This window comes from Haliaeetus albicilla, chromosome 12 (genome assembly GCF_947461875.1).
Source record: "Haliaeetus albicilla chromosome 12, bHalAlb1.1, whole genome shotgun sequence".
NCBI lineage: Eukaryota > Metazoa > Chordata > Aves > Accipitriformes > Accipitridae > Haliaeetus > Haliaeetus albicilla.
This window is the reverse complement of record NC_091494.1, coordinates 17,502,817-17,530,347: the sequence shown is the minus strand read 5'-3', so window position 1 is coordinate 17,530,347 and position 27,531 is coordinate 17,502,817. Positions and strand designations below refer to the sequence as shown.

Below are 27,531 nucleotides of genomic sequence, written 5' to 3'. Positions count from 1 at the left end.
GGAGTTACTCAACAGCAAATGACATTTCAAAAAATTCAGAACACTAATAAAGTGAATTTGTTCATTAAATTGCTTGGTGGCACATGTGATCTTTGCAGTTAATTTAATGTGCAAACAAGGAACCAGGTATTTGAAAAAAAAAAAACCAAAACAAAAAAAAAAACCAAACCAAGAGTTCACTATGGCAAGAAATTTGTATGCTGTGGCTCCAAGCCAGATTGAGCTTCAGCTATCCTAGCACACAACCGAAAATGCTGCAGCTATCAGATATAAAGCACTGAGGTAACATTATTTGATGCTGCCAGTGGACATCTGTCCAAAAAAATATCAGCATTTGATAGATTTTATAAAAGGGTTATATAAAAGCAAAAAAACTTTGATGATGTGTTAACTACATAGGTAAGCATTAATGACACTGAAATGGTGCTTACCTGCATAATGCTTCTGCATCAAAGTATCTGGAATGTCTATGGTCAATAATGATAATGTCATGGTGTTTATCAAGAAAACATTCTAGTGCAGACTCAGGTGTCCTGGCAATATTACATCGAAATCCAGCTTTCTCACATGCCCAACAGAACCCATTACTCTGGTTATCTTCTTTGGCAAACACTAGAAGTACCTGGGTTAAAGACAGACAGTGAACAATTACAAACAAGTCTTACATATACAGTAGATTCTGTGGCTTTTGCCTGTTCTTAACATGTTTTTTAAAGCCACTTCCAAGGCTTAATCCATTGTTTTTAACAGAATTGCTTTATATAGACTATTGCTTTCTGTATTTGTCTGTATACAGAGGTGTTTCAAGTGGATAAAACAGTCTGCCAGAGCCATTTATATCCACATGGGATGAACAAGTTTGGGAAGTGGCTCTCTCGTCATTAGCTACAAAGAGAGCTTAGGCAATCAGTTGAGACTACATGCCTACGTTTCAGACAGTGTACATGAAATGACAGCGAGTCTACTTTTCTTCACTGAAATCATCTCACATACAACCATTTTCTTGGGTTTCATTTTTCTTGCCAGGATCATACTCCAGAAGAATAATGCCATGGTTCACCTCGTGTGAATTAATATTTAACGGTGCTTCAATGGCATGATGAAAAATGTGCTTTCCTTTTAATCTCATTTGAGTTCCCCAAAGTACTGGGTGCAGCCCACTCCTCGGGGTTTCTGGAAACTACAGACAGGCTGGTCAAGGTGAACTCATGCAAGACTGAAATCATAAGTAGTACCTCTGTATATGGAGTACATCCCCATGCGACTCCTATGCAAAGCTTGCCATGGGATTTATATCACAGAAAGAGATTACTGTGGTTGAAATCCAGAACAGGAAGTCAGATCTATAAGCCAGTATTTGCTCTGTCCTAACTGGCTGTGTAATTGCCAATAACATTAATCCCTCTGAGCCTTTTTAAAATCAGTACAATGCCTACATACTCAAAGTATGATAAGGCCCAATTCCTTCTAAAATGTATTTCAAATTCTAGGGTTGAATACGGTACAGAAGATAAACATGAAGTCTGCTAAGGAAGACTCTCACTGATGTGATTGTGCTTTGCATCAGGATAATATTTTGTAGATTAAAACTCCTTTTGCCTGAAAGAATACACAGAATGGCAGACTACAGATATATGTTAGTGTTGATTTTGTGGATGACTTGGTATATGCAGCCTTTTGGGAAAGATGGATAACTAAACCAGCATTTGGTCTACTGTCCCAAGACATCAATCTTTCAGTAATTTAATCAAACCACACTTAGATACCTGCTTTGGTCAGACAATAATGTGAAGCATGTGTAACTCGTACCCCATCCCACTGCCATTTATCTTCTGGGTGATTTTAGGAATTCCTATGCTGGTTACACTTTGGACCAGTCTGGTGGAATGTCTACCAGTAAATCTTAACGTTTCCATGTAGTGCATATTTTTGTAAGAATGAAGGACTTTGTATTTATTTATTTCAGATTCCTTTTATAGCAACCTGCAAAACTGTTTGCAAAAACATGTCATAGTTTGGGCTATATTTAGTGAAGTTAATTTATAGCACTCTGTAAGAGTGGAAGAATGGTTTTCAGCAATAGCACAGAAAGTCAGCAGATCTGAGTTGTGTGATCAATTCTGGCACAAATGTGATGTGGTCTAACTTCTCCTTCCCTCATACCTGCCAGCTATATTACCAGGATAAATTGGTAGAATTTTAGAGAGGCCTGTGACTGGACACATGCGACACAATCATTAATAACAATAAAGGAGGCAGAAATATTCGAGGAACGTTTCTGATTTATATTTGGGGAACAGCTGCATAAGGCTGTCCTAAAATCTGATGTTCGATGATATTACTGTCTGTTCTGACAATAGGTCAGGAAGATGTTGAACTGCAGTTCTTGAAGACAGACATTTTCAAATTATCAGGGCCAGATTACTTTCACTCAGGAGTTTTGTAATTACTGACTGAGGAACTTCTTGGATTATTAATGGTTCAGTACGTCTTGGGATACAGGAGAATTTTCAGAGGAAGTCCAAGAGTCATGTATCTGCAAACCTCATACCCATCCCAGACAAAATAAGGGGGCAACTGACATATGACCTTTATTAATAAAGAGATAAAGGAGGATGAATTAATGCTAGTCAACAATGAATAACAAAAAAAACATACTTTGCCAAGCTCACTTCATATCTTTTGTGATGATATTACAAGTTTGGTTGATGCTAGTAATAATGCTGGTGTAATAGACCCTGACGGGACATTTGGCTTATTATCATTTTGATGAGATTTTGATTAAGAATTGACTACCAGTAAAATACAAAACAAGGCACACACTAAACTGATTACAAGCTAACTGATAGCAGAAAGAACTACAGATAGCTCTATTTTTACGAACTGAAAGATGGTTGGAGAAAAGAGTTAGGCAAGATTTTTAGGGTATCACATAGAATGTTGTGATAAAAATCTGTTAGGTGCACGTTATCACTTGACAAAATTGCTCTGTGAAGACCTCTATACCCAAAAAATTCCAGTCATAAATTTTAAGCTAAATTAAATCTTCAGTTTGAACTGTTGTACTACCTGAAGTTGATTTTGATGAAGTCTCATAGGGCCAAACTGCACATCTGTTACTGGTGCCTAGAAGAAATAAGGCATCTTATTAATACATATACACCTAGGGAAGAAGAAAAATTAGCTCTGTTAGAGAAGACATTTCTTATTTACCACTGTCTCACAGATATATTGCTATCATTATGAGGCTGTTTCTACATGAGGGTCTTATTCTGCTTTTGTAAATTTATATGCAAAGCTGCATTAACACAGAAATCAACAAGCTATTCTTCAAGTCATTTTTTTACTGTTATTTTAAACATGAAGTAATGCATTAGTCATGAAAGTTTGGTAGACAGTTTGTTATTTTTCTGTATCCTCTGTATCAATCCAGCTGTTCTGCAAAACATGAAAGTGTTTTAAAAATTGCTTTTTTTAAGGTCCAAAAAAGCATTAAATCTCCAGGAGAAAGGCAAAAGTACGTAACTCTGCTCTTAGAATTTCACATGTAACCAGTGCCCAAGAGTGCCACAAGCACACACTAATTTCATTTCTTCAAGAGCTTTTTGCTGCATTCCCTCCTTCCCACCCAGCCCCTCCAGAGAAGGTTTCAGAACTCAGATATTTGTACTTGATGATGCATGCAAGTTTCCTTTGAAAAACCCTGCAAAAATGCTGTCATATGTCATGCTTTCTGCATGCCAGTGATTCCCACGCTAGATGCTGTTCAAGTAACACAGGCAAACGGTTTAGCTTAGGATGCATGAACTGAGCTAGGAACCTTCCTTCCCATGTGTCACTTCAAGGAATGGAGGTCAATGACCAGAAGTGCTGTTTATCACAACTGTTTCTCTTTGATACGATTAAACATTAATCAAGCTTGAACATGAATGACTCTTCAATTGGTATGGGACGGACTTTCTAAAGAGGGAGACTAACAGGATTACACAGGTTAAGTTCTTTGGGAATTCCCATGAGACAAGTATCTGCACTTTCATGTGCTTAAATATTTTTCACCTCTTGTTTCAGAAATGAAAAATAAAAGCATTCAAAATGGGAAACCAATGGTCCTTGGAGTTACATAGACTCTTCAAAGGTAACTGGAGTAAAAAAGCAGAAGAAAATTATTTTTGGCAATGCAGTAAATGGAAGATATCTCTGGATTCATACGTACAAAGAAAAGATCTGTTGAGCACAACAGTGGCATTTTTACATTGTTGTTTTTCAAAGTAAAACCACACTTGAAGATCAGATTTATTGCTTTGCAGCCTAGAATTTTTCCAATAAGTAATTTTAAAGAATCATCAGCATATCCTGCAGAAAAATCTTTTAGAATTACATGCTCCATTCTTTCTATGACCTTACTGCTCCATTGCTCAGCCCTCAGAGTTTCTCATGTGTGACTTTATTTATTTATCAACTTGGAAATCATCATTGCAACATTAAATAAGCAAGAAAAATAGCAACATAGTGCCTGCAAAAACAAGCTAGGAACCAGTGTTTGCCTGTGTTATTTAAGAGGGCTTCTAAAAGCTGATCTTAAAATGACATGGAGGGGTTTCAGATTTACTCTCAGCCATTCTGGTCAGATCAGCTTAGTTTAAATACTCTCCAGTCAATTTTTTCTAATTTTGAGACCCAAAATCTCTCTTCGGTTGGAAAAATCAAGCTGCTTCATTCTCCCTTGTGGCCATCATCCAATTATTCAAAATCTGCACTAGAAAATAGCAATACTTCTGCTGATAATACACATAGCAGGAGGGAATCCAGCTCTTTGCATCAGTGTTACTGGTTTTGCAGCACTGACAGTAGTAACTACTTGTCCTGAATCAGTAAGATCAGCAGAAATGCCTGAAGGACACAGAGGAAGCATATCTATTGGGTAAGAGATGCCTTTTTACAGTCACTTCTCTGACCATAACCACACTTCAAATTGGATTTTGAAACATTTATTTTGTACGCTCCAGCTGCCAGCATAAAGCAGCAAGTGTTGTAAGTTTCACCAAGAGATGGGCCTGAGCTGTTAAGTTCAGATCCAGAACTGAACTTCAGTGGCATTTGGGAGTATGTAAAACCCCATCTATCAGGCCAGCGTACCCTTGGACTACCAGTCCCAGTCCAAGGGGAATTTTAACAAATGAGATAAACCCAATATTGCCAGTTACTGCTTTTCAGCTGGTTCTTTCTCATAAAAAGGTTGTGAATTAATAGTCATCAAAGTATTTAAAGGACTGAGCCTGAAAAAACACTTTTCTGCCAGAAACCTGCCACCATTTCTACACTGAAAATACTTGTCTATGCACCATTTCAGCTTAAGTTACAAGCACTGCCCAAATGAGAGAAACTGACTTGTTACGTGTTAACTTGCTGTCCTGAGTAGAAGAAAAACCCTGGTCTGCATCTCAGCTGGAAAATTTTGGTGAACTCCAGTTAATTCTTAATCCTGTTGAAATCTGTTAAAATAACTTGATTAATCATTTCAACTTTTTGTGTGCTGCTGGTAGCACTGAGAAGTAACATGCTGATTAAGTACTGTGTCAAAAATCAAGGCTTCAGCAAGGATTAGCAGAAACTCTGAACTATCGGTAAAATAAATGAGCTTTAAAAACACTTCTAACGCTGCAAGCTTATAACAAAACCAATCCCAGCCAAAGCTCACATGTATAGTAACTGCACAAACACATCTTTATTCACTCACACCTTTTGCTACTTCTTCCTTGAAGTTTCTTTCCTACTTGAAAAACAAAAACCCAACTATATTTTCAGATTGACAGACATGACTTATGCATGTGACAGCCTTCCAGGCAGGCACACACCTGTAAGAAAGTGTATGAGAAGACAGAGGTAGAACTAGTTGCAGGTTCCTGGAATTGATCGTGATAGACCTGGGCTGGGTCCCTTGCTAAAGAGCCGCTGATGCAAACTTCATGACTAAGTACAGCATACGTGACTGTGGCTAGACCTGAGTCCAGGACACTTTCAGCACCCTGACTATGAATGCAAGTCTTTTGAAAATCCTTCCCTGGCCAAACAACCTTAGAGGCCAGCCTGTAACTTGGAGCCAGGGACCAAATCAAACAGATGGTAGGATGGGGTCCTGCTGCAAATTTCTGACAGCATAGCATGCTCTTACTGCAGCCCCGTACTTAAACCACCCCAAGAGTGCAGACGGGTGCCAGGGCTCATGGTCTCAAAGCCATCTAAACGCTACAATAGTTTGCAACAGTAACTAATCCTCAGGCTTTTGAAAATGCAAACCTTTTTGGCTCATCTGTGCTAGTGCATTTCCACAACAGCTGCAGCTCAGTTCCTCTAGGTCTGGGGAGTGAGAGATGCCTGTAATAGCAGGTCAGCAACTACTAGTTAGCTTTAATTGCAGACAGCAGCTCAGTTACCGCAGCAGCAAGTGTTTACACCCTCTGCTTAGAGACACAGCAGATAATCAACTCCAGGCTACTTTAAATGCTTGCACACAGCAATTGCAGCCATTTTACACTCTCTGACCTGCTGAACTACTGCTGGTAGCACTTATTTTCCCCCAAAACTGCCTTTCTTATTTAAACACCGTATTTTCTGTTCTGTCAAACCAGGCCTGGCCCTGGCACAAAGTGAGGTCCGTCCCAAGGCAATGGCATTAGCCACACATATGATAGCTGTCAGTGGCAAGGTCTTCTACTGATTGCTGTGTGCAGCTTAACACTCACTAGAAATGATCTGCACACTGTAGCAGCTAACTTGCAAATATTGAGATTGCTGCTAGAAATATTTCATGTTTCCAATGTCCAGAGAAAAGTGAATGTTTGGTAAATAAAAACAACTGAAATAAGCTTTAAAAAGCCAGACCCAAACAACTGTGACTGATCTGATTAAAGTACAACAAACCCAATGTTGACCTGATATAACCTGGTAAAGTACTGCTCGCTATGAGTCATTCTTCATATTTTACCGGAACAGAATCTACAGGAGTGGTCTGTTCATGGTTGCTGGGTTGCTTTTTTTTCCTTCCTACAGCTAGAAAAAATTTAAACGAATTTGCTCAATGAATAAAAGTAGAAAGGAATAAAGGGCGGAATAAAGCCAGCTTGATCCACATGCTCCCTATGGCGATAAACTGCCTTGTTGGTGTGTGGGACACATCAAAGCAGCCCACAGGTCTCCTATTTGCTAGAGGTCTCATATCTTGGCTTTCTCCAAAATGCCTCTCTTACCATTACCAATTGGAGAGGAAAGCAAACCTCCTAAAAGGGCAGAGTCAGCCCCCAAAAAATCCTTTGGCTATTAACTCCCAGGCAATACTCCTGCTATGGAAAGGCAAACACATTCCTTCTGGAAGCTGATTTTCTTAAGTCACTTCTTTTATGAAGCTTTTGTGGGATGTTTTAAAGCAGAGCCCTGCACAGCCCAAGGTAACCCTCATCAGAGCTGGGACCGCAGGCTGCTGCAGCACTACTCACTCACGAGAAGGGCTGGCCAGGGAGCTGCTGGCGTCCTGGGGAACAGGAGCGCTTCCCTGAAATCCTCCTCCACAATCCACAACTGCTCCATCACTTCCGTTCTGCCACAGATGGGGCTGTGCAGATGACAGGAATGACTCTTCGTCTGGGCATGTAATTGCCATGCACAGCCCTGGCCTCCTGCTAGTATCCCTCCCTAAAGGGCAGCTGGTAGCATTTCTGCTCCTGCTGCTCTTCTCACCTTTTCCAGGTTAGAGTTTGCAGGAGGAGATGCAATAGCTTATTTTTCCTGCAACTGACTTGAACAAAGCAGTGACATAAACTTCTGCTGAATGGATTGCAGATGGAAGCTGCTGCTGTACAGCTAACAACTGCGTTTAGAAAGCAGACAATGAGCAGAGAATTTGTTAGTAGTTAAACACTAAATAACTGCCTCTTCAAATAAAGACTTCACCCTCACGGCTCTGAGTTATTTTAATATATGACACAGTAATTAGACATAAGACTTTATCGCTGGTCCTAATGGACTACAGCCAGCAAAATTCATCATTTTACTCAGATCAGTATTTTAAGACATCACAAAAAAGTGTTCTATCTAATTTTAAAATATATACTTAAGTTTTCTGCATGTACTAGGTACATGATATAAATCAGCATGAGTTGACTCATCACAGCAAGATTTGACAGTCTTGATCATCAAGATATGCTAGGAGCTATAGGACTGCTAACATAAACTGAATTTTGATAATTCTAAGAAAAACAAAGGGATTAATTTTACAAAGGAAAAAATACAATTTTTCTTAACCTGCTGGTTTAAGCATAGATTTATCACCCCAGAAAATGAAAGCTCAGTTGAACTCATAGATTTATACCATACCTTAAACTTTAATTGATTCAGGATCTATTAATGGCAGAAATTTGAATTCTACACGATACTACCCTTTCTAAGAAACTTTAGCCAAATCTTCTTGGATGCTGAAAGCTAGGAAATAACCCACTCAGTATAAACTGGCATGACAAGGTCCAGGATCTAGTCCGCCCAGGTCATACCCGCATGGTGCCTCTCTCTGAACAGAGAGGGACTTTGTGACTCAGTGTGGCTAACATTTCTGGGCAAGAAAGTCTCCATGTTCAGGATCAGCTATAGCTTTTCACTATTCACATTTTTCTTTGTTTATAACATTCTTTATCATTTTCTGGAATATATGAATACTAATCCAATCCATGGTCATTCACCTATTTCTTTCTCAGTGGAAATCTACTTAAGTAGAGAATTTAACACTTAGCTTCCTATTTGCCATGCACTTCCTGCTAGACACTTAACATCACTGTTCACATCTTCCTTGCAGACCTTGACAGCACTGTTTTGTTACAAACTTAACATTGGCACAAGTAACATAAAATGCTGGCTGAGCAGATCTTCCTAACACACACAACTGTTCAGAGGACAAAATTAATCTTATAGTCCACAGGCTGAATTCCAACCTGGTAAGCAACAGTGAAAATTCAGAGTAATTCCACCAAATACAAAGAAAACATGCTGAATTTACTTCAGTGTAAATGAAGTGGGAGTCTGGCCCCATGCAGCTACTTCTTTTGTTGTTTGGAGGCCACATCAAGTTTGAATAAAGAAGAAGAGGGAACAAAACGTCCAAGGTTTCTACCTTTGCTCAACAGATTCAAGGACAAAGGTAAGCCCGTCTCTCAAAGACCCTAAGCTGTATGTAGTCAGTTTATTCTTTGCTGAAATACGAAGACAAGAGTTCTGAAAAGCAATTAAAATTTACCAAAACTGCTGTTCAACCTAGGTGAAACCTGTTAATTCCAGCCCTTGATGTTTTTTTCCTATTTGTTTCATAAAAGCTGTAGACAAATGTCACAGACTCAGTAATTTACATAATGTAGCATTCTGACTCAGTACAATTTGCTTTGATAAAATCTACCATTTACATTAATCTAAATTGGGTTCCCACTGAAGCATCTCTGTCAACAAAACAATACAGATTTAGATCTATATTACAAGGTCTGAAGATCACCTGAGATTCTGTTCTGGTATCTTTCCTTTTATCTATTTTCTGGTTTAAATCTGTTTAAATTCCTCGAAGAATTATCTGTGATGCTGCCATGTAATGATACAACAGATAGTGTAAGCGATGGGGTAACACACCCTCTGTTTTCTTAATCCATTTCTTAAGTTTTAGTACCAGCTGTGAACCAGTTTTGCATAAATGAGCTCTTGAGAGCCAGACTCTGGCCTCTGATTCATATCATTAGCAACACAGAATTTGGACAGCTTGCGGTTTTTGTGAGAAAAGCTTTATTGAGCATAATGAGTTGCCAGAGCTCTCAAGTCAGGCTGCTGCTCCTGTCAGCCATGAGACCCACTCTCTTACTCGCTGCGTTCCTGACAACACCTTTACTGCTCCTAAAATCCAGCCCCTCATCCACTGTTCAGTCTGGAGGCAAGTTTTGGGCTAACCCAGGTCCTGAGGAAGCTGCTCAGAAGATACCTACACCCAGCTGGGACTGGGACTGCTTCACTGGTGTGCCAGCACACAGCACTGAACGCTGTGGCTGTCCTAGTTTCACCAGGCCTCTCCCGGGCCTGAGGAGGACCCTGCTGATTTTTGGCTACGTGTTTGGCTTGCCACACATGCCAACCATTATTATATATGTTTGTTTGTTTGTATTCTGGACCTAATTCCCCACTGCATTTCTCCAGTGTTATTCCACTGCAATAAGCAAAGCTAAGTCAGAACAAAACTGGAGTACTACTGTTGTGAAATCAGGCTCGCTGCCTTCTAGCACACTTCAGGCACAATTGAGAACTCCCATTTTGTACTGTTTATAAATTCTCCCTTTATTCGTTATAGGAAACTTTGGTTATCAAGCTGCAAGTGTGGCACTAGCAAAAGTGAATCATTCTGTTTTGTAGGGAATAATTAACGATGCTGTCCCAAAGTGACTTTTATTATTATTTGTAATGCGGTAAGGCCTGGGTGGCCTCTGGCCCAGAAGAGTGGCCCACTGTGGTAACGTTGTACAATGACAGGACAAAAAGGCAGTCAGCAGTCCCTGCCATTGCTAAAGGTCAGAACTTTTACAGAGAACACGCTAACAATTTGGGGGAATTTTTTAGCTCTTGACATGGTATTTAAGTGATAATATAAAAAACATTATCACTTAGCGTGCCTACAGCACTATTACATAGATCTCAAAACTTGTAGAGGGAGGAAATGGTTGCTGTTTCCATTTTTACATTCAGAGGAACCAAGGCACCAGGGAAGAAAACCAGTCTCAGAACACCTTGTGCCGAGTCCTGGTATCCCTCGGCACAGCATCAGGTCCCCCTGCTTCCTGGCCAACCGACAGCAGCAGGCACTGGTAATACTGGGACCATTTGATAACAGCTGGTATCTGGAAAACACCCACGGATTCCTGGAATTCAAAATGATAGCTTCTGATAACTCAAATACAATTTACATCACAACTCGGTAACCGCAGTGTTAAATCGTAGGTTTCTAAGTAAGCAGATACAACTCCAGCAAACCGACTATGCAAATCTCACACTACGTACTTCCACAAGGGTCCTCATTCTCAATGAACTGTGCACCAAAAAGGGATGGAATCAATCACAGACAAGACAGAAAAAGAAAGCCATCTACTCATTAATCCACACTGACTTTTTCTGTCCAAAGAGAACAAAGTTGAATGGAAACCACTCCTCACATCAAAAGCTATTCAAACCTAGCAAGTTGTATTTGCTGCACCATCTACCTGATTCAGAGATCCCTGACAGACCTGTATGCTATGCACAAGTACACAGGGCCTGAAACTTCATCTATTTGCCTGTTTAGAAGAGAAAAAATGTGAATCATGCTCCACAACAACCCTGGAGATGTGAATACCCTTCACACACTGGTCTGTGCCCCATGGTAATCATTTTGCCAAATGCTTTTATGACCAACCAGCACTGAATTTAAATGCTCTAGGCCTTCACCATCTTAAGATTTGAGATGGCTCAGTGGGGTCTTCATTAAGTTCTCCACTTTCTGACTGAAAGTTTTTCAAGAACTTCTCCATTCAGGCCACATAGGCACAGATCTTTGTCTGCAGGCTGTGAGCTCTCCCCATGTCGGATCCCTGGGCTGTTCACTAAACTACGGCCAAATATTTCTGTGTGGTGAGGGCATGCTGTAGAGCATTTGTAGTTATATCCTGTGCTAAGAGAAAAACAGCAGCTTAAATGATCTGGCTTGTACTTTAGAAGAATTTTTTAAACCCTATAATGATGGTTTTCTATACATAGGTTGCAGAAATGGATGCCTTTATCAATGCAAAAAAATGTAGCATGAACATTTTCAGCTGTTCAAAGTCAAATGTAGTTTTTAAGTGTTTATCTTTTTGGAGAGTCCAGCTTAAGGGTAACAGGAATAGAATGTGCAACATGCAGAAACTGAATTGCTTCAGATGAAAAAAGAAGTCATCTTTAAGGCACTAGCACCTAATTTCATGGGTTTTTTGTTTTTGACAAAATTCAAGGGTGAGCTAGAATACCCTCCACTTCAGAGCAAATGTCCTCCAAAGTCAGGCATCCTTGGTATTCTGGGGTTTCTTGCAAATAAGGGTTGTGATTGCCTTTATGAGACGTTACCTTGTGGGCAGCTGAACAGCACATATGTGTGGGTATTACACCTCTCGAGTTTCAGCACCTATTCCCTTGCACTCCAACAACTCTGAGAGCACTCTCTTTTCCCCTCTGCAATCAGGACCAGCCACACTCCATCTCACAAAACGCTTTAAAGGCAGCCACATAAAAATGGTGCATCTAGCAACTCCCAGAAGGCTGAGAGACCCATTTCCTCTCCCTTTTTCCCCTCACCTGACACAAGTCTGGTTACTCCACTGGCTAGGAGAGCTATAACCGAGCTCTGGGGACCAACTAACTCCTCATACGCCGGCATCAATATAAAAGTTCCAGTGTGCTCTCCTCTCTGGTTGGCAGGAATAACCTCTACCCAGATGTAAAGGCTAGCCAAGAAGACAGAGAAGAAATTGGTCTTTAAGTCTTGCAGGTCATCAGCCAAGACACATTTGAAACCAGAGCATTAAATACGTTGGGGTTTGCATCACTCCAAACAAATAAATCCAGCCTCAGCTTTACCAACATCTTTGTCTAACTGAAAAGGAACTTCTCATTTGCCTGCTGCTGCCTCAGGTGTATTAATTTTGCAGGCAGGCTGTAGCTGACTTTCCATCCCCCCACTTGAGCAGACACTTTAGTACAAATACTACATTCTTCTGGCCCAGAGGGAAATTCTTGCTGCCTGCACTTTAACAGTTGAGCTGCACGGCACTCTGGGAGACTTAAATATGGCACAGTAGTTCTATTGTTTAATATTATTAAAACTGCTTGCTCTCTTGTGATTCTGCAAGATCCTGGAGTGTAGCAATAAGTGCTAATCTGTTTCATATCTATCAGCTAGTTCTCTTCTTTCTAGTGGATACCACTTACTAGCTTTATTTTAGAGATGATTACAGATGCATCAGGATACAACAGATCTCCATCATTATCAGGTTTATTTTTTTTCTCTATGCACATGAATTTCAGTGGCAGTTTTCCTTGAACCATGTGGATTTGAACAGTCAGCTGACTAAAAGGAAGTTCCAGTCCATCAGGAAGATTTCCACTTACTTTCTTTATGTCAAACAAACTTCATGCCTTGATCTATTAACACTGCAATCACCACAAACAGACCAAGCAAGGCAAGAGAGTATAGCACAAAAATAGCATAAACCAGTCAGTGGATCTGCTAGGCTTCCTAGATCTTTATTTTGTCCTAAGCCTCCATTTGTTAAGGAACAAACTTGCTTTTTCTGTTGTCACTAATAACTCATTGTTTGCGCTGATACAGTTCAGGCTTTACTGACCATAGTAATTTTTTCTATCTGCTGCCAGCCATTATCATAAAAGCCCACATTTCCCAAGCAGTGTCAAACAGCCTGCAGCAAACTGCTGTCAGATTACAGTTGTGCAGGTTGCAAACTGAGATTACCCCTCCTGACCAACTGAGAACTGAATACAAGCTCCTGTGATTGCTACGTTATCTTACACATCTCCAGCCTCTGCATATGTGGGCATCCTGGATACGCCAGTTGATTTTAGTCCTCCGAGACTGGATGGTGACAGCATGGAGCTGCCTCACTCTCCTTCTTCCCCATTCTCCCAGCCATCTGCCACGCACACCACCTTCACACAGCTTACTCAGGTGTCTGTGAACCTGCTGGACACCACCGGCATGTGGTTTTCTGTATGGTCCAAAAGGTGTGTTCTGCCCACCTTAAGTAAGCATGAACTCACTTGTGCTCTATCCAGTACCCTGCCTGGGAACTGCTCTAAAAGACAGGAAAGATGCAGTCTCTCTGATGTAATTTTGCAGGTAGAACAAATGCTAAGGCAGTGGTACAGAGGCCAGTACAGTGAAAGAGAAGTGTTCAATACTGATAATAAACATTTCAGTATTTTTCTTTATTGAATACAGGTTTACCAGGCCGAGTGCAACTGTCTACTGCTATTTGAGAAAACCAAAAGAAAGGTTCTTGGCACTCAAATAGAGATTCTAAATAGAGAACTACATCTCCAATAAATGAAGACTTGAGACTGCAGACATATTCAAGATGTCTTTTTATAAAATACAGGAAATTCACAGTAGTACATCCTTTTTTCACCCTAAGGTTTAGCAATAATTTTGCTTGTTCACACCAGTGACCAATCCAACAGGTTAACTCCAGGTTTTATCATAAGGAGGAAAACAGACAAATGGATTTCAGAGAGCTGGGGATCCCTTCTTTCTTTTGACCACGAGGAACTTCACTGGCTGAGGGGATGAGTGACTGGTTTCCGCTAATACAGATGCCTCTTCATTTCTGAGGACCTACAGGGTAGTTTGAAACCTGACCCTGGTTTTCTGCTTGAGTCTGGTTCAGTAACACACAGTGCTTCTGCCAGCCCACAGCTCGTTAAATATTACACGCTTGGTAGATGGGATCACTCTTTTTTTTTTTTCCTTAAGTACAGTACAACCTTTTTACAGTTATACTGATCCCCCTAAACTTTGCATGTCTTTAGTAAAGTGGGGTTTTCATTATAATCAGAATTGCAATTAAATAGAATTTGATGCAGCAAAGCAACTTTTCATTCTAGTTCTCTTGTAAACAGAATTTCACTCTATCTGGATTTGTGGTAGGCACACTCCATTCTATTTAACTGAAAAAAATCTGTTTAAAAAAATCAACTATACCTTTATCTTTGATACAGAGCAATCTTGCACGTTCTGCCTACAGGTAGGCATTTCCTTTACAAAAGAACTGCTGGATAGGCCAAGGAAGACACTGCTGGTATAAAATAAATTATTATGGAGCATGATTTTCTCTCTAGAAATGCACAAGCAACCAATACGTTACCACCTCCTAGTAAAGTTTCACAGGACTAAAGCTGTGGCAACCGAGGTCTCAGCAGAGCAGTCTCCCAAGAGGCAGCTCCTTTTTAATAAACAACCCGTCAACAAGGAAGCCCATAAAGCACACTGCCACTCTAGTTGTTAACTGGGAAAGAAATTCAGCTGCGTATCAAATATCCACTTAAGATGAATTCCTGCCCACAGTGAAGTTCATTGACATCAGTACCATCTAGATACACTCTCTCCAGGTACAATGTTTGTATTTCTCAAAGTACAAGGACCACCATTATGTGGATAATAACTTATAGATGTTGAATAGCCTCATATATATCTCTATTTAACCTTGAGATTTCCAGGAAAGAGAGACATCATGTGGAGATACTTGCATCAGATACTTTTACCAGTTACGTGATAGCAGTGACCCTTTCACAGAGAGTCTTGCTGCAGTTACAAAGTTGGAAGGAAGTATCTCTAACATGCAGGAATAAGAACACTGGGTAAGAAGAGAAGATGCAAAACCATGGAATAAATCTATAATGTAAACATGTGCATTCACCTGCAAACTGCATAGACAGATAACTGCTGTGTAACATCATGAACACTTATAAGCACACAGCTAGCAGTGGTTAAAAGGTATATTTGGTCAAGCAGATGTGGACTTTTCATGTGTCATTTGGACAGCCATTTTAAAACGGTGCTTGCCTTCCCTATGATGTAGGTAGGATGTCAAGAAATTTTTTTTCCAGAAGGTTTATCAGTCCTGTTAAGTTACAAGTTCTCAGATCCTACAGCAGGCCTTTTACGTACACCAGCACCACGTGCAATCTCTGAAATAAGCAGGTTCTCTGCTCACCCAGCAAGGACTGCAAAATGTGAGCAGAGCAGAGTCGAGACTAGCACAGCAAAACAGCTTCTCAAGTATTAGGATCACCAGGTACTACCACCTTCTGCACAATCTCATTGACACCTAAATTTATTCAGCTCGTATAAAAAGGTCTGATGTTGTAACTGAGACTTCCACAATTGTCCTATGATAGGAATCAGTGCTGGAGCTGTGCACATGTGAGGAGTCTGGGCTATTCTGTCACATGCCACAGAGCTCCATGCTGCATCATTTAGCCAGGCAGCAACATCCTCATCTCACTTGGCTAACAATGATGAATTAGAAGAAGCAGCTATATGAAAGAAAGAGGCTCCACTTAGTCATTATAAAATGAAACGGTGTCCACCTATGCAACCCCCCCCCCCCGATTAGTTGCAAAGAGAACTAACATCCATCCAAAATCAATCTCCCTTGGGATACAAATTCCAGCATCTGATAAGATGGAAGCTTGTTTAATCAGTTTTGCAACTATCCAAAATACGTGTCCACGCTGAACATTTCTGCTTTCTCACTCTGCTGGTTTATGCCAAAGAACAAACAAGAGAAAATAAGACATTAAAGTCCTGTCTGGCAACACCATTAATAAGTTCACAGTCACCATTTCCTTCTTCCTCCCCTGAACCAAGTGTTTCTTCCCAGACAGTGATCCAGACTGCTGATAGCTCTGGCAGGGAGCTTTTACCAGAAATTTTAGCAGGAAATGTTCATTTGCAAGCCTCGGTGTCCTCCCTCGGGGAAGACGGACGTTGTATCTGCACAACCAAACTATGGGGACTCAGAGCTCCTCAGACCTGCCTGCAATACACAGAAGAGAAACTCCTCTCTATCTCTAGCAAAGCTGAGTAAAAAACCAACTGTACTCATTTATTTTCTTTTGCTTTTTCCCCCCAAGCAATGAAGTACTAGAAGAATGTCCAAAGCAAACAGAAAAATTCTATTAATGAAATACCCAATTTAGTGTAGTTTCATGGCATGACTCTGAGCTCAGCCTGATTTCTAGGACACAGAACCTAGCTGGAAATTTGTAGGACTAGAATAAAAAAACCTTACTGTTTTGTGTAAAAATTCTACTGCATTTCTATAAACCAGTTTAATGGTAGAAAGATAGCCTGTGTGAAACAATAAATATATAACATATATGTTACAAATAAATTAGATATCAGGCATAAAGAGTTTTCTAGTATAAAGTCATGTAAGAGACAGAAAGGAAAAGCCAGACTCACTTTATTAACAGTTCCAATAAAGCTACAGTAAAACTACAGGTCACTTGAAGAGTTAAAAAATAAAAATAAACCTATAAACTCATTGAAGAATGATGTAGCTCGGACTCTTGAAAAGTTTTATTACTCAGATCACCTGATTTCTTTTTCTTCCTCTATGAACTTTGAACATAAGGCTGCAATTACTTACTATAGATGCAGGACAGAACAGTGTTCTTGATTAGGAAAGCTTTTATCAATCATGGGAAGTTTCATTTGACTTGTTTTATGTGTTTGCATGTTACTTTGGGCCAGGACGAATGTTCTTACCACATTCATATTTGTGTGGTTAGCAGATTTTTCTGCATCTCTTTTGTCCTTATCCTCCAAAGACAAAACAAATGGTGTGCTGCTAAATGTTGAACTTTGCAATTTTACTACTACATTGGGACAGGAATATATTTTGGCTAACTGTATGAACCACTAACATGTACAGTCTAGGCACCTACCACAGAACACCAAAGTTCTACTTTTTTTCTTCACTGCTTAATTTGAACCAGTATGGCGTACTCTGGATGACTTCAGAATATACTATGAGGTATATAATTTAATCCAGTTATATTTTGTAATCTAATTTTGCTAAGAACATTCAAATGTATTCCAACAAACAAACCTTCGGTGAAACAGCAGGAAAATATTAGAGGTGGCATCAAACCACTACTCCATTAGACATAAATTACTCACAGTATGTTCCCCACAAAACAGAGTAACAAAATTCACAGGCCACAATATGAGGTTGTACCCAGAAATACTTTCCAGATGAAGCAAGCAAGATTTGCAGTGGTTTTGTGACACAATCAACAATTTCCTGCTATTGGAAGAGAGATTATCTAGTGCATTTGGTGCAGGGATTCTGTCTCCTTGCACACCTCCATTTCTGAGTTCAGTGAGCAATGAAAGCTAAAAAGGACACTTGTACAAATGTAATGTCCATCACAGCTCTCTGTGTCCTTCTTTCTCTGTGCCGCTGGCCCTAAATGCTGAATAGCTCATCACCTGTGAACTATTTCATCAGACAAATCTAACTCTTTGCCTGCCAAGCGTGTGTGATATTTCAGCTTCATGCCCCTTCTTTATTCTTAAATAATACAACCCCGCCATTGCTACCCATGTAGTCTTTCAGAAGTAAAGCATGGCTTGTTTGAACCATAAACTAATACTACTTAAAGCATTTAAGATTGATTTTTTTTCTTTTAACAAGAGAAACATGCCTATGTTGGGAATAATATTTTGCTGATATCATAAACCCGGAACTATGGGTGTCTCTACTTATATCCCACATATTAATTTCTACTTCAGACAGAGTTTTAAGACAGATTTTCATAGTGTTTATGACAACTTAATAGCTTAACTGATGATTTTGCTTTGCAATTCTCCTTTGTATTTTTAGCTTATTCTATTTTTAAAAAAAAAAAACTGCATGGCATATAGAATTACCAGGACTACCATTTCTCTGGCTTGCTATTTTTTCTAGAGTAAGAAGAATCTGTTGGCTCTGCCAGTCAAGAAAAAACACCACTTCCCCCACGTTCAACTTTGAGAATTTAGTTACAGCCTTTACAAGCAGGACTATGCAAATTAATGTTTCTCACGTAAGAAGCTTTGCACAGAGTCTGCAGCAAGAAACACCTTCTGGTAAGTATAGACCTAGTTTTTACAGTACATGAGAGCATATTTTCTTCCTGAAATGTTCCATTATTTCCAGTATTTCTGTCACACAAGATTATTTTTATTTTCTTTTTAATTATTACCGTTCCATCACTGCAGTGCCTACCAGTTGTTTTCTTGACACAACTCTCCCAGTCCCATCTGGAATTCTCCCAGTTTCATCTGGTTGGAAAAACTGTGTCCCTTTGACTGCAAGGCACTGGCTGGCAATGGTGAGAGCATTCATTTCACTCTCTATTCTGTCATCTAACACAAGACTGAACAACTGGAGCCTCTAGCTGATTGTATCAGCACTCCAGGAGTCAGCGGCAAACATCTGCAAATTATTTGTTAGAAATAAAATGAATGACATCTTTTCAGGAGTTTTAGCTTGCACCTGTACTTATAAATCTCCATGAGGGCAAGTTATGAATAAATTTAATCAGGAGCAGGAGGCAGAAGGCTCTGATTTTGAGCCCTTTGGCTCAACCCCTGTCAAAGGCCCCAGGAAGAAGGTTGGTACTGAGGTGCCCTGGAGGCACAATTTGTTCAGAGCTCTCCTCTTCCACTGGAGGATGAGGAATACACTATATTAGGCCTCCTGGGGCCCACTGTGTTTTCAGTGCACACGTCCGGCCATCTCTGTAGAACAGACTGGGTGGCAGAGTGTGCTCTCTTGGTCCCCTCTCCCCAATGATGGAGTGCTCTATCCAGCCTTACAGTCCGCACAAGCAACTGGGAGCTTCATCCAGCTTTGCCACAGGGGAAATGGAGCCCTGAAGGTTATTTTCATTGTCTGTAACACCATGAGTAGTTCAAACTTCAGCAGAAGCTGTGAAGGGGAATGCAAAAGAGGACAGGAGGAATTTAAGAGGACAGTACTGCAAACAGAGGAGTGATGGGGGGGGCAGAGGTCAAAAGAATCAAACATCACCACTGTTATCTGCACAAAGGTACAGGATGAACCTCTGAAAATATGTAGAGGAGGGAACAGGGAATACACAGAGAGGAAGAAGGGCAAGGGAGAAACAAAGAGAGAGAAGCCCCTGCCAATTGTTTGGATGAAGTGTTACCTTTGCCTAGGCACTGAACTCATTGTCTGCAGCCGTCTCCTTTCCTGCTTCTTTCCTGAGCCTCCCTCAGCACAGACAGTGCTTGTTCCAAATCGGAAGGTGACTGATGTAGGTCCTGTGCTATGGGCAGGTCTACACCAGGGACTAGTTCAACTTCTTTATTTTTACTTGTGCAGAGTGCAAGGTTTTCACTGCAAGGGTTTAACTGACTGAAGTGCAAGTTGACCACATCTGACCCAGCTTCGCATCCTGTTTCGGGGAATGTTCACATTTAGGGATTGGTATGATCTTAATGAGACAATCCCATTGCAAATGCATCCAAACACCTAGAAGTGCAAAGCAAATTCACACGAGTACCCATAACTGGGTATTGCATCCAGTTCACTTCTCTATATACTGACTATGGACCCCATTAGGGATGCAGGATGCTGGAAGAACAGGAACACTATTGGAGGGGAACCCGTTATATTCCTTTCTGACCATAAAGGAAGATACTCTGAGGGAAACAGCATTTTTCTTTCTGCACAGACCCAAACATGAAGAAGTCAGAAAAGACAAAGAGAACTCAGCATTTCTATGAGGTGACAGCCCACATGCTCCACACTCAGTACTCAAACTCCAGTTACTGAAAACATCACTGAGACAGTGCAGCAAAACTGAATTCAGTAGAGAAAGGCACTAGGCAAAATGTTCTGGCTCTACATTAATAAAAACCTTAAAAAAAAAAAACCAACTCAACCACCCCAGTGGTGGGCTGGTTCCTATATACCACTCCAGCACACCCTGTTTGTGTGTCATCAGATGCTCCCTGACTTCTTCATTGCTCTGCAGGGCAACTCCAACTGTTCTGAGTTGTGGAGGTTTTAATTTTTCTGGGTTGTTTTGTTTTTTTAAAAAAGGACTTCAGAAGATTCTTTACAAGAACTGCTTTCATGAAGTGATCAACTGCTCTTTGCCAAATACACAAGCTCTTTACAGAAAGGAAAAATAGGATTTGGAGACAGAGTAATGCTAAGCTGGTGGGAACCATTCAGAGCACAACAGACCTAGAGAAGAGCTAGGGAAGCACAAGACTTAAGTACCATAAGGCACACAGTGTGCCCTATTTTTGCAAAGGTTGGGGTTTGTTGTTTTTGTGGTTTTTTTTTCCAATAGGTGCTTCCTCTTGCTATGGATGACAGGAGGCTAATATGATGATGATGTTAGCATTATGGACTAAAGCTGCCCCAAGCTTTGTCTGGAAGAACTGTTGAACTAAGGTCTGCTCTGCTCATCACTGGTTCTTGTCCAAGTAGAAGTTAATAACCCTGTGGCACTGGCCAAAACCCAAGCAAACAAAAAATGTAAGGGGATCAGACCCCTGGCAGAGTTTCAATACTCCCGATCTCAGCAACCAGACTCTGCTGCACTAGCTAGTAGAGGAACTATTGATGAATGCATTGTTGACAGTTCTTCTGTCTACAGAATTACAGCGCTAGCAGCTTCACAGTCAACAGCTTGCAGAATGTTTTGCAATACCTGGATGGAGGTGTTTTCACATATACAACATACAGCACCACATTATAAACTATTCCAGGCTGCTTCAGGAAGCTCCTAACATAATTCTGCAAGAAAACACATTCATGGGAAAAAAAATCCAAAAGCCATTAAAAAAAACCCACAACCTGAAACAAATATGGGTTTTTATCATGGCTCAATATTAAACTGTCAGCTTTATCCTCCTGATAAGTAGGCAGCTCTAGTTCACAACTGAACACCTACTTTATTTATTTAGCTATGCTGCATTTAACCTTACATCCTGTCTGCTGGGTGCATCCGGCTCCACAGATCTCCATGCAGCAAAGCTTTAGCATAAGGTGGGGGAGCTACTTTCCACAAGCCAAAAAACAGGAAATTTGATGACATTGTTCAGTGAGCAGACGTCAGCAGAGAGTGATACAAAAGAGTAAACAACTTCCTAGCAGCAGCAGACAAATGGGCCGGAACTACTGGAATCCTGTGATGTCTGGTGTGTTTTGCATGAAAACTACTGTCTCAGTGAAATAGGGAGAGATCTTCAGCTGATGCAAATTGGAGCTGCTCCCTGGAAATCTAGGAACTACACTAGATTTGGTCTGTTTAAGATCTGACTCCAAGTCTTTACCTTTGTGATCCTGAAAACATAATTTTTGAGAATTCATGTTGTTGATACCCTAAATATTTTGTAACTGTTCTCATTATTTTAAAACACGCAAAAAGTTGATTTCAATAAAAAGGACAAACTTCAGTGACTGTATGGAAGGCAGTGTCTGAAATGCAGGTGCCATTTCATTATGATCACACCACCATCAGTTTTACAGATATATATAATGTATATGCACATATAATATATAATGTAATATTCTTGTTAAAATATTTTGATGTGAAGCAAGCTCAGAACTCTGCCAGTGAAACCGAACAGTAGGTATGACATCTCCTTTTTGGATTTCAGTGTTTGCTTTGTGGAATCTGCTCTCAAATTTTCCAGCTATGGGCAATTGTCGAACATGATCCAAAAAAATAACCTCTCAGCTAGGCGTAACGATGACTCAAAGCCAGGTTATAGCAGGCAGAAAGGAAATGTAGGGGAAGACATTTTTGCTCTAACTGAATGTCGTTCTGCCCATCTCTGTCCAATTTAAAGATCTCTTAACCGCAAGAAGTAATATTTGACCACTGACCGCAAACATAGAGCTTCACTACTGCAACCCAATCAACTGTATCAAGAAAAATGGTATCCTCTGGAAAAACTCTCTTCCCTAATCATCTACTTGTAAAGAGACCACCGAGGCATATCATTTTTCAGGTCCTTTATATTGCCTTTTGAACTATCCCTTTCAAAGGGATGTAGAGAATTAAGTCCTATTCTAAACAAGCTAGTTCTTAAGAGAAGCTCTTGGCAAACAGTCAGACTAGGACCTTACTGGGGCTTTATGATCCGGGAAAATCTGGGGGCCTTACAGAAAATACACAGGGATGTTCCCCAGGGGAATGCAATTCAGTAGGTACAATCCCAGGACTCTTCTCTCAGCCAGGTATCCCCCCTAGCCAAAATCTAAGCAGAACAGACTCCTAAAATGAAAATTAGCAGCTAAATTTAGAGCTGTCCATGAGACTGCCCTACTCTCAGTAACAGAGGGAGGGAACAACAGGAAAGAGCCAGACGTCCAGATGCTTCTCAACTCTTCTCGCCAAATTCTCCTCTCCTTGGAGACAAAAAAATGTAGTATGTAATCCTGGGGAGGAAGACACGCCAATAATCATGTCAACTCCGCAGTCAAATGACAAGGAAAACATACTGGGCCAAATCTATCTGCAATGTAACTCTTGTGACTTGAGCAGACTTTGTTCTTCCTAAATACTGGCAAGTAGCCATAGGCTAACAAATGGCTAGACAAAAATAAGTAAATAAAAACACACACCTGAAGAGCAACAAATGCCTGTAAAAAACAGGTCTATAAAAAAAACCCAAAACTGCTTCTCATTCCTCACTCTACCTACATCAGAATTCCCCTGGTTTCAATTAATTTGCCATTTCAGCAGACTATGAGTTTGCACCAGTTCTGTCATACTTGCCTGACTCCTCAGTTTGAATGTAAGAAGTAAGGGTTTAGAAAACAAACTCCTGTCTGAAGCTGATCATTCTAAACCCTCCTCTATCTTTGGTTACATGACAAAATTAAAAATACATACATCACTAGCAAAAACTTCCAAGAATAAGCAAATCAGTCTGGAGGAACTCCAAAGTATTTATCAGAGAATGATATTCACCTAGGTGGGCCAACAATGTCAAGAAGTTAATCTTATCAGAAGACAGGTTTTCTGCAAAAACCCCCACAGCTTCAGGACGAAAACATGTACTAGAACCCCCTATTCCACTAAGGCTTACAGCTAATACATGGCTAGGGAAAGAGGCCTTGCTCTGACCTGCAGCAACAGTGATGATAGTGTTGGGACACAACCCGAGTGCAGATACATGACTATACAAGTCTGTCATCTACATGGTGCACGTATTCAGGGCCTTCCATTGTTAAGTTCTGATTTATACCAATAGAGGTGAAAATGGTGACCAAAGGCAGACAGCACATGGTTTTAAATATAAATGAAACTACAGAATCCTATTGTGTGAAAGCACAGAAGCGGGGACAGCATAGGAAGGGTGGGTGGCTGTGCTGAGCAATCTGCTCATAGAGGTTACTATCTCTTCTTGATAGGGTCTGGCAAAAAGGATAGTAACTTTTACAGGATTTCCCTCCCCTTTTTCAATGGCCTGAGGCCCAGACTAGCAGATATGACACAAAATGCAAAATGTTTTCCAGTTATCTCTACAATGCCATACCACTGAAATTGATTTTGCAAGCCAGGCCATCATTTCCTGCTTTTTCCCATGCAACTAAACAGAGAACTCCTTTTAACTTTCTGTGTCTGGAATAGCCGTTGTTATCACCTACATTCAATTAAATTTTTACATATGATTTTGCTTCATGGAGGAGTACTTTGAAATTTTACTTCTGCAGTGCAATGTAAAAGCATCTTCTAATCAGATTAAATGAGTAATAAAAACCTTGCCTAGGTTTATGGGGGAGTTAACCTGGAGGCCACTAACTATGGTATTTCCTATATTTTACACCTATTTTGGGTCACTTTACATTAAATTAGCAATGGACTAGACTGAAATGTTTTCTGATATAAAAAGAGTGCCTGTCAGGAAAAACGAGAGCTCCAAGGGTTAGATGCACCTACCATTCACCCATCCACAAAGGGGAATGTGTTTCTTACAGGATCACTGCACAGTGGTAAGCTTTGTTTCTGTAGAGATTTTGACATATGGCTGAAGTTAGACCTTAAATTAGAATATTCCTCTTTGAATTGAGAAATGATCTTTCTGTGCAAATGAATAGTGTATTCAGTGTGAATAAAGCTTCTGCTATTGCACAGTTCATCTTCTCTACTGATGTAATTTCCTCTTAGTTGCTTCTGTAATATTAATAATCACCATATAGCCAAAGAGGTCATATACTAGGAATGTATACTTTAAAATTCTTCAACACTGCAGAAGAGTTTCAACAAGAAAATCTATGGTTTTGGCTAGATGGACAAATGGACTGACTTGCAAGGAGATGATGTTAGGTCATTTAAAGGTGGGGATAAAGAAACCTGTCTACTTTGGGGAAAAAGAGTCCAGATGATTGCAAGAGAAATGTAAGAGTTGAACATAGAAAGGAAAATCACTGATGAACAGTGAACCTAACCTTCCGTAATAAGCCAAAAAGTGTAATAAACAAAGTTATGCTGATATAACCAAAGGATCACACAAAAATCACGAAGATTTGATTGATGGGTTCAGGACGTTTCTGATCCAATTCTTGGTAAAATAATTCTTGTTCCAAAATGACTTTCAGCAGCAGCTTCTCTCTTCCTGAACGCAGTAGAAGCTTCCTGAACACAACTTTAGCAGTCAATTCCTAGCTGCACAGACATCTCAAGGATCCCAACTTAACTACCCAGCTGAAAAGCAGAAGGAAAAAAAAAATGCAAGTGCAGAAAAATTGATGTTTTTAAGGTGACTGGCACCTTTTAAAGTAACTGCTTGCTATGAACTTCTCAGAAAATCTCAGACTAGAAAGCTGGGGTATCATTTTTGTGATAAGTGCTCTGCTTGGTGGGACTGTGGCTATCTCCAGGTGTTATGAAGTTCAGCTCTTTCTACATAAACGGGAGCAAAAGAGGAAAATGAACCTCCACCACTTATGTCAAGGGAAATAAAGACCCAGGTCCATCCTGCCTCATTGTAATCACATAACCAAGATGCCAGCAGTAAAAAGCTGGAAATCCTAGTCACCTCTCTAACTCATGGACAAATGCAGGAACCTGTGTTTTAGATACAAAGGAGCTCAGGAGACAGAAGATCTCAGAGGACTGTCTGCCTTAGAACAGACCAGAGCTGCTGGCAGTGAAGGGGGATTTAGGAAGATCTGGCACTTCTGAATGACTCAACACTCACCCCTTGAGCTTTAATAGGATACCCACGCTGACATACCAAGAGAAACTAGTAAGTGCATTTGAAGAATGAAATTGATGTTTAAAAAAGATAATTAAGACATTCTTTAACATCTTTGATTTATAAAAGCCCTTCATGTCATCATATAATTTTGAATGAAGCATTTTTCTCCTTGAAAAAAAATGAAAATTACTTTCTAGTAAAAAGCAATTGTTTCTACACAGAGAATTTTAAAACTGGATAAAATGCTACATAAAAAAATGTAAATTTAAGGAGGAGACAAGTTCTAGGGCACATCAGAGTGAATAGACATTAAGAGCTGAAAAATTAGGTCTCGAGAAATGGTGTCAGAACACAGCAGCTGGGAGCTTTCAAGTTGGGCTGTCAAAGAAAAACTATGAGCAAGATCTAGTTAAAGGCAGCAGTGATTCCTCAAAATATTACAGAAGCAGCAGTATCTCACCAATATGTTTGGGTTTGGTTTTTTTTTCCCTTCAGGGTGAATATAGGTCTACGACAAGACGTGCTGCTCTATTATGTATTGGAAATCATTCTTTTAAGTATTTCAGAGCATAGAAATACTGTTCTGGGAGAGATCCAAATACTGATTTGACAAGGTCTTTAAACCAAATAATTTTGGATAGAATTTTCTTTCTCATAGTACTTTGGCTTTATGTTCTTTTTTTCTTCACTTGTAAGTACCAATGTTACCAGGTCTAGAATCTCTTTAAGGGATCTCAGAATAGTTAATCTTTTCCTCAAAGCCAGATTTCAGTTCCTGGGATCATGTGACTGCATGAGATCGTGGGTTTTCCTGGCAAAAAAGGTTACTTCGGCCTCTTGCAGTTGCAGAAAAAAGCTTAAATCCTAAATGTTCAAACACTAGAATGTCAGCAGAGAGAACCAAAATGTGCTGCATTTTTAAAAAAAATTAATTTCTCAAGCTTAGTGCATTATTATTTTTTTTTGTCTGGAATAGTGATGTTTAATCCCCTGGAGCTGGCAGTACTGCATCAGTGCAGCAGAAACGGGTCACAACTACTGCAGGACTTTGATCTGAGCAAGAAAGGCATTTTAAGTGCGAAGCAAAACAGGGTCAAAGGGCAAGGATCAGCCTGATTAAGTCTTGTGCCCAAAGTCAGACCCTCGATCAATATTCACAGCTGTCTTCAGCACCCAATTCCCAAGTACAGACTGCCACTTTTCAAAGGAGACATGCAATAGGAAAACCAGCATTTGGATTATCACACGTCTAATAATCCAGGACAGACTAAAGTAACCTGGGCTACCATGTATGACAAATAAAGGCCAAAGGTAGAAAAAGCTGGTTCCACTGCATGCCCTACTAGAGCAACAAACACAGAAACAGGTAAGCCAGGACAAAATGTAGCCAGAGACAAGAGATCATCCTGCACAGGGCAAAGAAGTCAGTCAATAATTTACGCTACAAGAAAACCTTACACTTTCACAGGGCAGAACATCAAATCACTGAGCTAGATGGCATCTGCAGAGGTTATCTAGATCATCCTCTATCCCAAGGCAAGATTAATATAGTTATGTCACCCTTAACACACATTTGCCTAAGCTTCTCTTAAGCTCCATAACTCTCTCAGCAACCTACTGAATTGCTTCACGGCCCTCTCTGGAGGTTTTTCCAACTTAAACTTCAATATTCTCTATAATTAAGGCCGAATGTA

General features: G+C 40.1%; 1 protein-coding gene across 6 annotated transcripts in view; it reads right to left on the bottom strand.

Moving 5' to 3' along the window:
- Positions 1 to 27,531, bottom strand: part of PDE8A (phosphodiesterase 8A) — a 171,981-nt gene that overhangs the window by 48,521 nt on the left and 95,929 nt on the right. For all 6 annotated transcript variants that reach the window (XM_069798344.1, XM_069798340.1, XM_069798341.1 and 3 more), the window contains exons 2-3: positions 3,070 to 3,126; positions 432 to 622 (exon numbers count right to left, since the gene is read on the bottom strand). In XM_069798344.1, coding sequence (XP_069654445.1) covers positions 432 to 622; positions 3,070 to 3,096 — 218 coding nt within the window. In that variant the 5' untranslated portion in view covers positions 3,097 to 3,126. The remainder of the gene's footprint in view (positions 1 to 431; positions 623 to 3,069; positions 3,127 to 27,531) is intronic.